The 14,627-nt window shown below is 33.2% G+C and overlaps 1 protein-coding gene across 4 annotated transcripts in view; it reads right to left on the bottom strand.

Annotated features, from left to right (window-relative positions):
* LRP1B (LDL receptor related protein 1B) overlaps positions 1-14,627 on the bottom strand; it is a 1,941,900-nt gene that overhangs the window by 119,325 nt on the left and 1,807,948 nt on the right. For all 4 annotated transcript variants that reach the window (XR_013518953.1, XM_078327882.1, XM_078327883.1 and 1 more), the window contains 4 exons: positions 8,759-8,881; positions 2,576-2,701; positions 1,755-1,892; positions 130-264 (listed from right to left, as the gene is read on the bottom strand). Coding sequence is in view for 3 of the 4 variants with exons in the window: in XM_078327882.1 (XP_078184008.1) it covers positions 130-264; positions 1,755-1,892; positions 2,576-2,701; positions 8,759-8,881 (522 nt within the window). In the remaining variant the exon portion in view is untranslated. The remainder of the gene's footprint in view (positions 1-129; positions 265-1,754; positions 1,893-2,575; positions 2,702-8,758; positions 8,882-14,627) is intronic.

The raw sequence follows: 14,627 nt of genomic DNA, 5'->3' as shown, positions 1-14,627 counted from the left end.
ATAGTATCCCTAGATACACACCATTTTGATGAAAATCAATCTCCTGTGATCTCTCACAATTGAGAAGTCTTGGGAGTCTTTTCATAACCCAAAGATTTATGAGCAAGCTGTTGAGGAAATGTACTCTACCTTCACATTTTCTGTTTTTCATGTTTCTCTGAAATCCAGGCTTACAGCGACAGAAAACAGATGTTTTTATTTGATTACAATATGCATCATCTCCACATGGATTCACATTGTCTTCACAGGTATAATCAGTAGGAGCTGGGATTTAAAAATATGATCAAAACTAATATAATTCTAATTCCTGAAATGAGAGTTTACTTTTTGAAAATATTTGAAATGGTATTTATTATTCCATAGATGACTCATTTTGAATGTATGAAAGTATAAAGAATGATCTCATTTACATTAAATACAGTTCAGACCAAGCTGCTAGCTGATATTTAGAGCTGCTGTTAAGCTATAATACTTTTGAAAAGTGAGTCAGGAGTCAATGATTCTAATGACAGGCTGTCTTTAATACAGCACCATACACCAGCGCTACTTCCTTCTCTGAGAGCCAAAGCATTTCCTATAAGCTACCAAGAAATTTAGGCATTTGTTGCTAACCTAAACTTAATATTTGTAAACTCAATCAAGGGCACTGCTAAATTACTTAAGCAAGTTGGCTAAATCAGCCATTTAAATTTCATTTTTTTATGGTGGACATAGATATGAAGAGTCACATTTGAGTGTGTGATGTGCTCATTATGGTTGGTCACAAGCTGCAACATTCTAGAACAGACTAAACGTTACCTGTATTTCCACGACAGAAGTTGCAATTTTATTGCTTTAGCTCTCATTCAGGAAATCATTTTAGAAGGCCTTCTCTTTTAAATAAATGAGAAGGACATTATTATAGGGATAACCTTATATTATCTCTTAGTTACTTAAATCAAATTTTTGAGAAATTGATAAATTTAATTATTATAATTATGACCATTATTTGTCTCCACTGGTTTAGATATCTTGCAATTAGTCAAAATAAGCCGGGGAATGATGCCATGGTTTGCATACATGTGGCTATATCCTGGTGGGGACCGTGTCATCCCTCAGCAAGGAACAATTTAGATGCATAAATGAAAAAAAAAAAAAAAGAAAAGATCCAAAATTAGGAAATATTATGTAACTTTTGTATGCAAACTGAATTTAGGATCACAAATTTAACTATTTTTCTTTAATAGAAAAAATCAAATGCCAAGAATGAGTTAAACACAAAATTGTTGGCATTCAAGGTCTAGTAACTAAAGTAGCCTGGCACTCTAACAACAACAAAAAAATCACATCTTCTGTAAGAATAACTCAGCAACAGATTAAAACTTTTTTAACCATCTAATAAATTAAGATCTTTACTATCATTCAACCAAATACTTCTGTTTATAAAATTTAAAAAACTATATTTATATTTTATAAGATATAGATTACCTTGCTGACATCAATTTCTATATCTGAATATTGATTTCTCAGCTTCTGCTTTCATAAGGGTACTCATTCATTACAAAATCAACTCATTCATTACAAAAGTCCACTTCAAATTTTCTAAAATTAACTTAAGTAGTATTCTAAGGTTGCTTTGGCAAAGGTTTTTTAAAAAGGGCAGCAGTCAAGCATATTTTGAAGAGTAATATTTTCATCCAGAAAATCTGAGTCATGTACAAGCAGAAGTTAGACTTGTGTATCCCAGTATTTTGCTTAACAGAAAACAAACTCACCTATTCTGCATCCTTGCTCATCTGAACCATCTCCGCAGTCATCAAGTCTATCACACTGGAGATTCATAGGGATGCATTTTTTATTACTACAAGCAAACTCATCCTTTTTACAAGGCCTTGCTTTATATGTAAGCTTACCTATAGAGTCATTTAAAAACTGGTTAGTGTTTCACAGAATCAAAACACACTTATTGAGCATGTAACATCTCCAAAATTGTACTAACTACTATGACAAACATGGGTTTACAATCTTTTACTTGCAGCTCTCAAGGCAAAATTTATAAACATTCTGAAATGTTTGGATTGTAGAAAAGTGAGAAATTATTTACTTCAAGTAAGTAACACTGATTTTTACAGAAATTTTTAAAAATATTTATCCTAAGTGGAATTTTTTTAAAGGGTAATAAGGTCAAGCTTTTCCTCCAAATGATTTTGCTACATACATGAGTCTTTTGTATAAAAACTTTTTTGAACTTCAGAATTTTAAAAAAGGAACTGTATATACATACAATCTATATAAGCTCCCTTTCTTCAAATAATTAACCCTTTAGAGAAGGAATATTTTTAAATCTCTATGCTGTTTCTCCAAGATTAATATTTTCTGAAATAAAATGGTTATTGGGAACTCTGAATAAAGGTGCACAGCTACAATGTAAATGAAATATGGCAGAATATTTTTATACCTTGTCAGAAGATCAAATGTCTGAAAATAATTCCCTCAGACATCCACATAAAAGATATATTTTAAATAATGTCTGTGCCCCAAGTCATCAGAGAACCTTGTAGCTATCACTGAATTATTTCACATTAAGCAGATTTACCACTACAGTGATCTTCATCTGAGTTGTCCCCACAATCATCAATCCCATTGCACATTTGCTCAGACTGTAGGCATATTCTGTTATTTCTGCATCTGTGAGGTCTTGTAGGTGGACAAAGAAATTTGACTGAAGGGAAAAAAAGAAAAAACAGAGAAGCTCGTTCGGATACACTGATTTATGAAGAACATTCTTCCCTTTCTATTTTTTCTTTCTTTTCAAATCCAAAAGCTACCTTTCCTAAAAATCTTTTTTTTTTTTTGGTTGTGAAAATTGTCTACTAGTGGCTACCAGAAAAATATGTGATAATCTAGTTATTTATATTAAATACAGAAAAATGTGCACAGCTGAGGATCTTAAAGGAAATAAGAAAGAGCCAAACTTTATGGCCTCATTTCCAGATGCCTTATCTTAGCTTACTTCACTCGGTGTACTAAATTAATTTATGCCTACAATTATGCAATGTGGCAGGACACTTAGCTATCTCAAAGAGCAATTTCACACAGCACAGAACTGCAGCAAGCATATGCTACAGGCCCAAAATTGAAAACAAGTCATTCAGTGAAAAGAAACAAAAATCCCAACAATTTTATAGCTTGATTTCTTACTCTTCGTCTCTGTAAACAAAAGTTTAGATATGTATTTGAGGCACAAAGATTATCTTAGTTATTCATTTTTAACATGCATGTTATTGTGTGCATTTAAAAAGACCACAGTGAAAGTCAGGAAATTTTACACTTTTCTCCTCTATTACTATCTAATCTGAAGATTTCCACTCTTAAAAGCAGGAAGTATCTGTCATTAGTCTTTATCCTTAGATGTGAAATTTTCCAGAGCTCTGTCTTTATTCCCCTGATGTTCTCACTCCTGAACTCTTTGCTTAGGCATTTTTATTCTTTCTCATTGATTTACTTGCCACTATATCCTGAAGACTTTCAATCCTCTATTTACTTCAAGCATCTCACAATTGATTGTAGGACATCCCCTCAAGAGTCTTAAATTTAACAAGGTCATCACTAAGCTCTTTATCATCCTCTTCTTAACCCTTTGTTCCCAAACATAATTTATTTCCATCTTTCACTTGGTGGCATATCATAGCCAAATAGCTGGAATTATTCTATTATTAGAATAAGTTATTCTAATAATAGAATAATTCCAAATTCTAATAATAGAATAATTCCAATAATAGAATACATTATTCTAGAATAGAATTCTTTATAGAATACATTATTATAGAATAATTCTATTATAGAATATTCTATTCTATAAAGTTCTACAATATATATAATATATAATTCTGTTATAGAATAATTATAATATATAATTTTATTAAAGAATATTCTATTATAGAATTATAGAATAATTCCAAAATAGAATGCATTATTCTAATGTATTCCTCTCACTGGCCATCCATTCTCAGTAGCCACCAAGTCCTATTGTTATGTCACCCAGGTTTATCATCTTCTAGCTATCCTTACCAGTTATAATCACAATAGCTTAGCTATTTATTATCTTTTACAGAGAAATATTTTAAATGTATCCAGTTTTATAACCCCTCATCAGAGCCTCAAAAAGCCATAAGAAAAATCAGTCTAACATATTCATGTAATCATTTGTTCTACAGTTACCAATTTCCTTGAGAATAATTAAGATATTTTGAATGGCGTAATAGATTTGTCATTATCTTGCTCATGCCAATCCTGCAGACTCATCCCTTGTCCCTCTTGATATTTGAGCAATACTACTTTGTAATAAAGTTGTAATAGCTTCTTGAATATATTGCACTCTATCCCTGACCTCCTTGCTTTAAGTAAAATTTTATTACTTAAAAAAATCATTTTCCAAGTATACTCCCTCCTCTTCAGGTCTTTTAGGAATGTCCCTTAATTGGCTCAAACCTTACGTCACCTCATGTTTGAAAACATCCTAGTTTCCCACTACAGCTTCCATAGCTTTATCCTATCTTTACTTTCTATTTTTTTTTAAATAAACAAAAACAAAATAATGTTGTTTTGAAGGCTAGACATTTGATTATATCTTCACACCACTACTATTTTTAATCAACTTCAAAAAACATCACCTTACCCTAATTTACTGAAAACTAGCATATTCCATCATAGTCTTTTAAGATCTCCATTTAAATTCATTCTAGCATCCTAGATGATTTCAACATTCTCATGAGGAAACCAACCAATAATGGGGCTTCTGAGCTCTTTAAGTTTCTTAAACCCTATGTCCTCCTACTCTAATCCTACCTAAGCTACCACTCTCCTAGGAGGTTTTATACATTGGTGGATTTCAGCAAATTTATATTTTTGATTCACAGTGGTGGTTTCTGTTGCTTGCAGTTAAGAATTCTAACTTATATACACAGTTGCAGCATAAATTTGTTGTTTCCCATAATTTACTTTATTTGTCAAACCACTACTATGAATGCCCCATTTTGACCGCAATCTCTCTTTTGAAAGATTTTTAATCCAAGCAGTATCATTTGATTAAAATTCTCTGAAAAACTACTCTTCAGCTTTTTCTTAACTCTAGGTAATTGATGCAGCTACCTTTTCCCTATTCACCAGTGATTTTTGTCTGTTTTTGCCTCCGCATTAACTGCAGATTATAAAAAATCTCTAATACACTGGACGCTGTACTAAGTACATGTGTATTGCGCATGCACACACACACACATGCACACACATACATATGCACACACACACACACATATATATATACAGAGAGAGAGAGAGAGAGAGAGAGAGAGATTACTTTCTTGCCTTTTGCAGTAATGATTCAAATGTGCATTCCCTCCAAACCTCCCTACACCATACTGCAACCTTCTAAATATTAACATGCTTCCTAGTGTACAACAATAAGTAGAAATACAAATATGGGAAATTTCTTAACATAGTATTAAATAAAGATCTACTTCTATCTACAGGTAGCCTATCAACTCATTTCTATATTTTAAGAGCAGAGATAGAAGAATAATTGACTCCTATGTAAAAGTAATAATTTTTCTGGAATTCATTTTCCCCTGTCTTTGCATAAACCATCAGATCTTTGCTAAAGCATGTCATAACCTTGGTGTCCCTAGAGTCTCACTCTTCTTTCTTTGCAATTTCTTCTGTGGTCACTCACCTGAGTCTCTTCTGGCAGCTCATCTTCACTTAGATGCCTGCTGTCACTCTAAATTCTTTGATAATCCCCTTCCTGTCCTATCTTTACTTCCACCGAGCATAATATTAAATATTTCATTGTATTTATTATGCTGGCTATCGAATTTATATCCATAAACTATCCCTTTCCTTTCAATATGAGAATCAAACATCTAATGCCCACTTGAAATCTCTACTCGAAATCTCCACGCAAATGTCTCCTCAAATGCCTCCCAGTCCACTCTTCTAATCTTTACTTGCAAAACTGTTCCTTTTCCTATGATCTCCTTCCATTCAAATGGGAAAGCAAAAACAACATACACATTATACTCCACAACTTTCTCTCATTCACCATATCCAATCCACCATTTAATCCAATTTATTCTGCCCTTTATATCATCTTCAAATCTGTCTACATTGTGCTAGCACATGCTGTCATAATCTCAACCCAAGCTACTAGCATAGTTTGCCTAAAGTACCACCATGGTTTTAACTATTTTTAATACGTTCTATCCAATATTTATATAATTTAAATATGACCAGGTACCACCTCTGCTTAAAATTTCTTAGTATTTCCAATTATTTTCCAGCTAAAACTTAGAACCGCCAGGTGGCATATATCTCTGCTGTCTATAGTTTCATCCTAAGCAAATATAGATGATCTCCAATTTAACAGTAGCAAACTGAAAACAATTTGCAGTTTTCTGACTTTATAACAGTGTGAAAACAATACATGTTCTCTACTCACTATGGGATTATGCCCTGATGTATCATTTATAAGTTGAAAATATTTTTAAGTTGAAAATATTTTAACTTGAATAAATTCAAACCTACACTGTCAATTTACATTATTTTCAATTTACAATGGGTTTATCTGGTTAAATAAAGGAGTGTCTCTACCTACCTGGCTCTGTGCTCTCTGGGAACATGGGTCCTTCACTTCCTTGAGTAATTCGTGGTTTGCTCTGCCCCAGAGCCTTCACATAGCTTATATCCTTTGCCTGCAATGTTGTATCACTCTTTCACTCCCAACCTGAATCCTTTTCACCTACTCAGCAGCTAAATACTTTCAAGGCCTGAACTAAAATGTTATTTCTCATACCGTAAGTTTGATAAAATCTTTCTATTCCATACTCTTACAAATTACTATGCTTTTTCTTTATAGTACGTATCATAGTTTGTAATTGCATATTATTGTGCACAAGACTATCCGTCTTCCATTAGATTCTAAGCTCTGCGAGATTAGAGTTTGTGTTCACTTCTCCCATCATTATATCACCAAACTAATCATAGTCTCTTACTGAACAACTCTCTGTTGAATGAATGAATGAATGAATGACACCTTTTCTCATGCTATTTACTTTGCTTAAGTGAATGACACCTTTTCTCATGCTATTCACATCTGCCTTTCTGAATTGTTCTTTAGGCAGAGTTCAGTGAATCTCTCTGCTTTTTCCATACTTTTGGTTAATTATATAATTGCTTTAAATACAAGGTACAAAAATTATTTTATTTGTCCAGCCAAAATAAGATCTCCTTGTCAAAAAGAACCATTTTTCCCCCTAATTATTTAGCACAATTTCTGGCACATAATAGCTTGACTCAATGTTGATATTGCTCACTGAGAGAAATGCAAAAAACGTTCACACAGTCAATCTGGATTTTTCAAGGTTTCCCATCTGTGCTATGTGGAATGCTCCTGAGAATCAATTCCTGGCCCTGGAAGTGGCACTAGGAGAGTGTGACTCTGTAGACATACATCAATTACTGAACATTTCTGATTCCACTCACTGGTTTTGTGGTCAAGTGGGATAGAGAATAGAAAAAATTATGTAAATGATAAAAATAATAGGTTCTGGATTGATGTTGGTAGATCAGCTCTCGTATTGCTTGATATATTATGATTCAAAAACAATATAATCGCTGGTGATTCCCCAGAGTTTATTTATAAGATTATATAAAGAAAACTTAAACTAAAACTTAGTTGCATTACTCATCATAATGAGTTGTATGTAAAGAAAAAAAACTCTCCAAAGCCCTTTTTTTTTTAACTTTTAAATACTTAAAAAGGAAAGCTACCTGCTTGTTTTGTATTTTTTCACAACTGTGACATCAATAGTGAAATGTCACCACCTATATCTAAATATGGCCTTAACTTGATGCAACAAATAGAACAAAATGTGTAAGTATATACACTCATGCTGTATTGTCTTTAATTTACAGAATGTGCTATTGAGTTATATCTGAAGTGACAATATTTTCCTTTAAAGTATAGGTGAAACTACAACATTTATTTAGAAATTAGATATAAAGTATGAGAACAGAGACTCAAAAAATTCATTAAAATAGAAGGGATCCTTTATTTTACTGATATAAAATTGAACTTTAATATTTGTTGTTTGCATAAGCATATACCTGAAAATATCAGTCAAGAGAAACTTGAATTTGGAGAAATGGTAACTTTTGTTAAGATTTTTAGGTTTAAATGTTAAATAACTCCTAATTTCAGGTCTGTGGCTAAGATTTGTAAGGATATAGACAGATAGATATGTAGATAGATGGATATCAGACAGATGATAAATAGATGACAGACAGAAAGAGAGAGAGAGATTTCTTTAGTGGGTGACTTGTGGAACTATGAGATTTTATTATTCATGTATTTTCCATTTACTTATCTGTCTTCCCCCCAAAAATTAGTCTAAAACTCCAATTTGATGTGAAGCCAAAATTCTTATATGAATCATATTCAATTAAAAAATTGACTACTCTAAATCCACATAAAGAGACCACAATCTCTCTTCTGAATAGTGTTGACCTGTGCAAGTTCAGATTTAGGATGAGTCTCTATAAAGTCGTAACCTCTGAGCAGGGTAATCTCTTTATTACCTGAATGAAAGCTGTGTCTGTGGTTATACTTTATCTACCTAACCCCAGGATGGTATAATTTGTAGTTCACTTTACCACTTCATGGATTCATGCTGGTGCATGAGATCAGAGATAAAAGGATAATCTAGAGCCATGTGAAATGCCATACCACACATATCAGGGGCTTCATCAGAGTTGTCTCCACAGTCGTCTTCTCCATCACACACCCAGAAATGTAGTTTGCAAAGAGAATTATTGCAAAGGAACTCGTCAGCTCTACATATATTTCCTCCTTTATTTTAAAACAAGAAGAGACAAAGACATTCAGGGTAATCAATGCCGGTCAACAGGACACATATTCCTCTAATTCTTAGCAAACATGATCTAGTTTCTTGCTTCCTTATATTTATTTTGAGCATAATACTAGTAACAGGAAACATTCAATTTTTTTAATAACATGTATTCATTGTTTATGTTTCAAAATGTTCTAATATTACTCTCATATATGTCAATTTTTAAGAAAATACTGATAAGATTTTAAAAGAAAATTTTTAAAAATATGTTATCTTCAACTTCACACAGTTTTTATATTACTGAATACACAGAGATTTAGATTATTTTAGTTTTATTGTAATTTTTTAAAATTTGTTTTTCTTGAAAGAAAACACACTTTTAGAATTATTAGACAATTCAGCTGTATCTGAAATACTAGATCACTAAAAACTTAGAATAACCAGTAAAAAGGTTTTTGCAATCACAAAGAAACAATTAATTTTGTAACAGCAATAAGAACTTGCACATATTATCCAATATTTCAGTTTTTTAACATAAAAGTTTAAAGCATTATTTTTTGGATTTTTCAAATGTTTGCATTTTTATCTTTTAACAAATAAAAACATTAGGAATACAAAAATATTCTAATGTAAAATTTTTAAGTACATCTACCATATGCAAAGGACCTAAGTAAATAAAAAAATTTGGGTTCTATGTCTAGAGATGTAGCAATATATGGTAGAGACTACAATGACTTGGGACTTAGGAACTGTGGGTTCTAGTTTTGCTTTGGATAACTCCATTAATTTCTCTGGGACCCAGTGTTTTTACACGTTATAGAAGAAGTACAGTTAAAGTGATATATGGGGTCATAGGTGCAAGAAGTACCTGGGGAAGCAACACAAATATCAGACTATAGAATTAATATAAATAAGATTGCTCTCAAAGAGTTACAGTACCTAGTTAAGCCTCATACATAGGTAAGAGATATGATTCATGGGTTGGCTAGATTTGACTTACCGAAGGTGTTAACATATTTAAACACACATATGTTCGTCAAAATATGGGGCAGAGCAGTGACAGTGAACATCCTTAAAAGCCTAGAAAATATCCAGAAAAAGCCATTGTTCCTCTGGCAGATGTACTTTGGAGAGAATAGTGTGACTGAACTTGTGAAGGTCAAATAGCTCTTCTTGCTCTGAGTTCTGACTTGTTACACAAATCTCTGATAATCCACATCAAGTAGAAAAAGGTTTAACTTAAGAAGTGGTAGAATTGGTTAGATTGTAGAATGAAAACTCTAGCTATGGTGTGGAGAATTTAGAAATAAAGATAGCGACAGTAAAGACCACACTGGAGGAAAAAGACATATTTCAACAGAGATCATGGCAATCCAGAGAAGAACTGATGATAACTTAAACTAGAGGAACCATGGCTGAGAGGCTCTTCAGAAGGAAAACTCCTCAGGCCCTGATGGCTAAGTAGATGAGGGTGGCAAAGGAGAGTGAGCAGAGAAAGAGGAAACTCATTTTTTTAGTTTGTTTGGGCCATTTGGTAGATGCTGTTGTTCATTAAATAAAGGAACACAGCAGGAGGAGTAGGCTTAAGACATAATTCATTTAAGGTACCAGCAGACAGCCATGTGGTGATGTCGAGCAAGCTGGTGGATAAATATGTCTGAAATGTATTTCAGATTTTTGAGCTGTAAATGTGCATCTGGCAGTAATCAGAATATAGTTATGATTTGAAGTTTAAAAAAGAACACAGTGAAAAACAGATTGGGTAGATAAAGAAGAATCTACAAAAGAGACTGAGAAAAAGTAATCAAAATGCTTGGAGAAATATCTGGAAAGATGGTACCAGACAATACATAGGAAAAAGATTCTAACAAGAGGGATAGAACATGTAACTAATGTAAAGTAGGTTTAGTGAAATGGTGGTGGCTTTAATGAAATGGCTGTCATTGGCTACTGAATGAGAAGAGGAAGTCTGGCATAAAGGGAAGAAAGAGTCCAGAAAGTGAGCCTCATTGCTTGTGTGAGGAAGAACAAATCCCTGAACACATTTAAAGGCTTCTGATAATAATTCAGTAGACAAGGTACATTTGAGGATACAAGAAAGAAAAAGGGTAATTAATGTAATGAGCTTCTGGAGCATCCAGAGAGTGGGAGAGATTTCAGAACTAGAGCAAAATGAAAGGCATAGACTTAGACTGGAAATTAAGTAAGTGTTCTGTTTTGGGAAGAAAGAAGGAGGAAAGTCTGAGCACAGCTACAGGTAGGTTTGTTAGCTTGGTGGCCAGATGTTGAAAAATTGTCATGATATTTATTATTTCTGTAAGGACGAAGATGAAATTATTAATGAAGAGAGTCAGAGGTGGCTTAGTAACAGATTTGAGAGGGTTGACTCTTTAAAAACCTGATATGATAATGGCAGAAACATGACTAGGAAAACCTGGGCAGGCTGCTTAGAATGCTAAGTGGTAGTTAAAGCTCAGGCCAAGAACTTACAGTGATACTGATCTGAATAACAGTATAATTGTCTGCAAAAATGCTTAGTAGAATTGGTAAAGCTTATGTTGTAATCTCTGAGAACCATCAAACTATGAAACAGACAAAGGCAAGGGCTGGATGAATCCACCAAGGTGATACCACCATGTGAGACTGACAGTTCCACATCTGTCGTTGGGATAACCCTTTCTTCCAACCTTCTGCAATGCTAAGCTCCATACTGCTATAATTATAAAATTAATCTCAATTATGAAAACCTATGCAATAAAATTCAATACCATTTAACAACCATCTCACTCTGAAGATGATGAAAAAGATGGCATGTGCAGTATGCAGTCCTTTGTACTAAATAAATTGAAGATGAATACCAGTATGAAGTGAGTATATTGCCTTAACTCAAAATCAAATCCATAGAATATGAAGCAGAGTTCACTTTCAGCATAAAGGTTCTAATGACTAAATCTCATCACATGCTCCATTTTGCAATGGATTACATTAAAACAGAATTTGTGAATTTCTGACATTCTCTGATTATTTTAGAAAATGCTATTTGCACCATATATATAGCAGTCTTGTTAAAAATGAGCTCCCTAAGGTATTGCATTAGATAACATTATAATTTTCTCCACATGAGTGTTGGACATGCTACTGATTTTATTTAAAGAAGAGAACTACAAATAAAATCATATTGTAAGAGAAAGGCAAAGGTTTTGTGATAACCTGCCAAAGACTTGATGTTGTACTGCAAAATATTTGCATTTCAAAAAAATGCATCATGGTGCTACCATGACATCCTGAGATTCACTTAAAATGCCTTTATTTTTAAATGGCATAAAGCAAATATAAACAACAAAAAAAGGTATAGTTTAAAGAGACTGGCTGAATTGAAATTTCAGTTTCCTAGTCATCTTCTTGATCAGCTCAACAGGAAGTTATTAGAAAAACAGAAAAGTATAATTATAACAGAGGCCTTGGCAAGTTCATATAAATCTGGTCAAGTGCATCATCACTGAAAATAAACATCTAGCGTTCTCATCTTAATTAGGTTGAGAGAAGCCTTAATACATGATAATACTTTATAATTTATTTGACTAGCTTACATGTTGTTTAGCTGGCAATTACTCAAAAGAGAACTTCCCAATATTTTCCAGCAGCGTTACTTAAAGTGCAAATTTTGAAAGCTCAGGCCAGAACAAGCACCATACTTCCTTAAGGCCATATGTTTTACCTTTAAAAATGAGAATGCTGCTTTTAATTCCAGAGTATTTTGGACTTTTGTCTTTTAAAGTAAACCAGTCAAACCGATTCTTTGGGAAAATGTGTCATGACTGTCCTTCAGCTCTCTTACATTCCAGGCCCCAATGCTCAGCTCTTATTAGCTCATGTATCCAGATTGGAGATAAATGGAAGAGAGATTTAATAGAAAAGATGCTTATTTTGACATCCCATTTCCTCAATGCCTTAAAATGCTTTTATCCAATACCTAAGCCACTTCCTGAAAATAAATTAAATACTAGAAATCTGAAACTGGTAATGCCTTAAGTTACATTCATATGGGATCAAATAATTTAACCACTAAAATGTGTAATTGAAACTTAATTACCTAGCAGCAAAGAAAACCAAGTTAGAAGTGTGAATGGAGAGGAAGGAGACTTTGAAACATTTGTAAATGATTGAATTAAAGGCTCTCAACTCTTTTTCAGTCATTAACATTAAATATTTAGTAGAATAATTTTGGATCTGAAAGGTACTTGAGGTTTTCCACTTTGGCTAGGATATAACACATAAAGAGGCACAGTAGAAGGTAAGCCTGGGAGGGTAAAATGGGATCATTCTCTCGTAACCCTGATTACTAGCTTGAATTGTTTCTATGTAATCAGGTGCCTTAAGTAAAAACTGATATAATCAGAGGGACACTATATAAGTCCATGTTATATAAAGATGAAGCTTGTAACAGTGATTAGAATGCATTGAAAACCAGCTAAGTGGCATTACGCCCACCCAAGCAAGGAGCAATGGGAGAATAAACTAGACTGGTAGTAGTGATTGAAGCTGAGCAACAGAGGTGATTCGCTAGAATATGGAAAACAAGGACTAACTTAATTGTCATCCAAAACCTTTAAACATAAAAGTCACATGAGTTATGCTGCCAGACTGTCCACAATGCCTGCTGCCTCTAGAGTGACCAACTGCAGTGAGTGTGAGAACTTAGCCTATGGTAGAAATAGTCATTATGGATAGTTAACCTTGTATGGCTCTCTACTACGAATGACAAATTCAAAACAAAACTGAAGGCCAACTCTGGATGCACTGTCTATGAGTTAAGTCCTGCTTCAAAGGTGCAGTAAATTAAAAAAAACAAAACAAAAAAATAAACTATTTTTTTTCTGCATAATATAACACTTCATCAGATTTGGAATGTAGATATTATCTAATCATAAACATCTGATATAATATTAAAGAAAATAAAAAATTGTTTTTCTTAGGTGACTACATATTTACAAAAGAAAATATTTTAGATAGATTTAAACTGTATAAACCTAGAGTGCACATTAAAGTGCCTTGAATCATGTGGCAATGTCTAGTACCATCTTTACTGATGATCTTTCAAATACCAAGTGTAAAATCTATTGAGAGACTTTGTAAGCAGGTCACAAGAAATTTTGTATTTACAAAATATATTTAACAAAATAAAAATAACAAACACTGATTAATTTGGGATCATTTTAAGCTTCAGCACACAATGCTTTGAGAAATAACTCTAAAGTAGTAGCAATCGCTGCATTTAATGTGGTGGTTTACAACTAAAATGTTTTCTGTCAGGAAATGGTCTTCACATAGCTGGGAAATAATATATGACAAAACAGAAAGTTGTCTTTTAGACTGACAAAAAATGTAGGTTATTTTCTCAGTGATATGGCAATGCGGAAATTTAGGGATTTGGGGCACAACCTATGACCTATATATTATACAGCATATGAATGTGTGCAATTGAGTATGCCATATGTTGTTTCTGTATTTTCAGAGTGGGGAAAGCAATGCAAAAGAAAAGAATATACGGAAAATTCAGAATATACTTTTATAGTCATGGTTTTAATGGCCACTTTCTGTGTATTCTCCACATATCCCTATGATCGACCCGGCATCTAGTCTGAAATGGTAGACACTCAGTAAACACTTGCACTGTGGTCACATCTGTCATGCCCAGATTGAGATTACACTCTGACTGACAATGATCTGGATTTTGCATGTGTA

Source organism: Callithrix jacchus, chromosome 6 (genome assembly GCF_049354715.1).
Source record: "Callithrix jacchus isolate 240 chromosome 6, calJac240_pri, whole genome shotgun sequence".
Classification (NCBI taxonomy): domain Eukaryota; kingdom Metazoa; phylum Chordata; class Mammalia; order Primates; family Cebidae; genus Callithrix; species Callithrix jacchus.
This window is presented reverse-complemented; position numbering and strand designations above follow the sequence as displayed.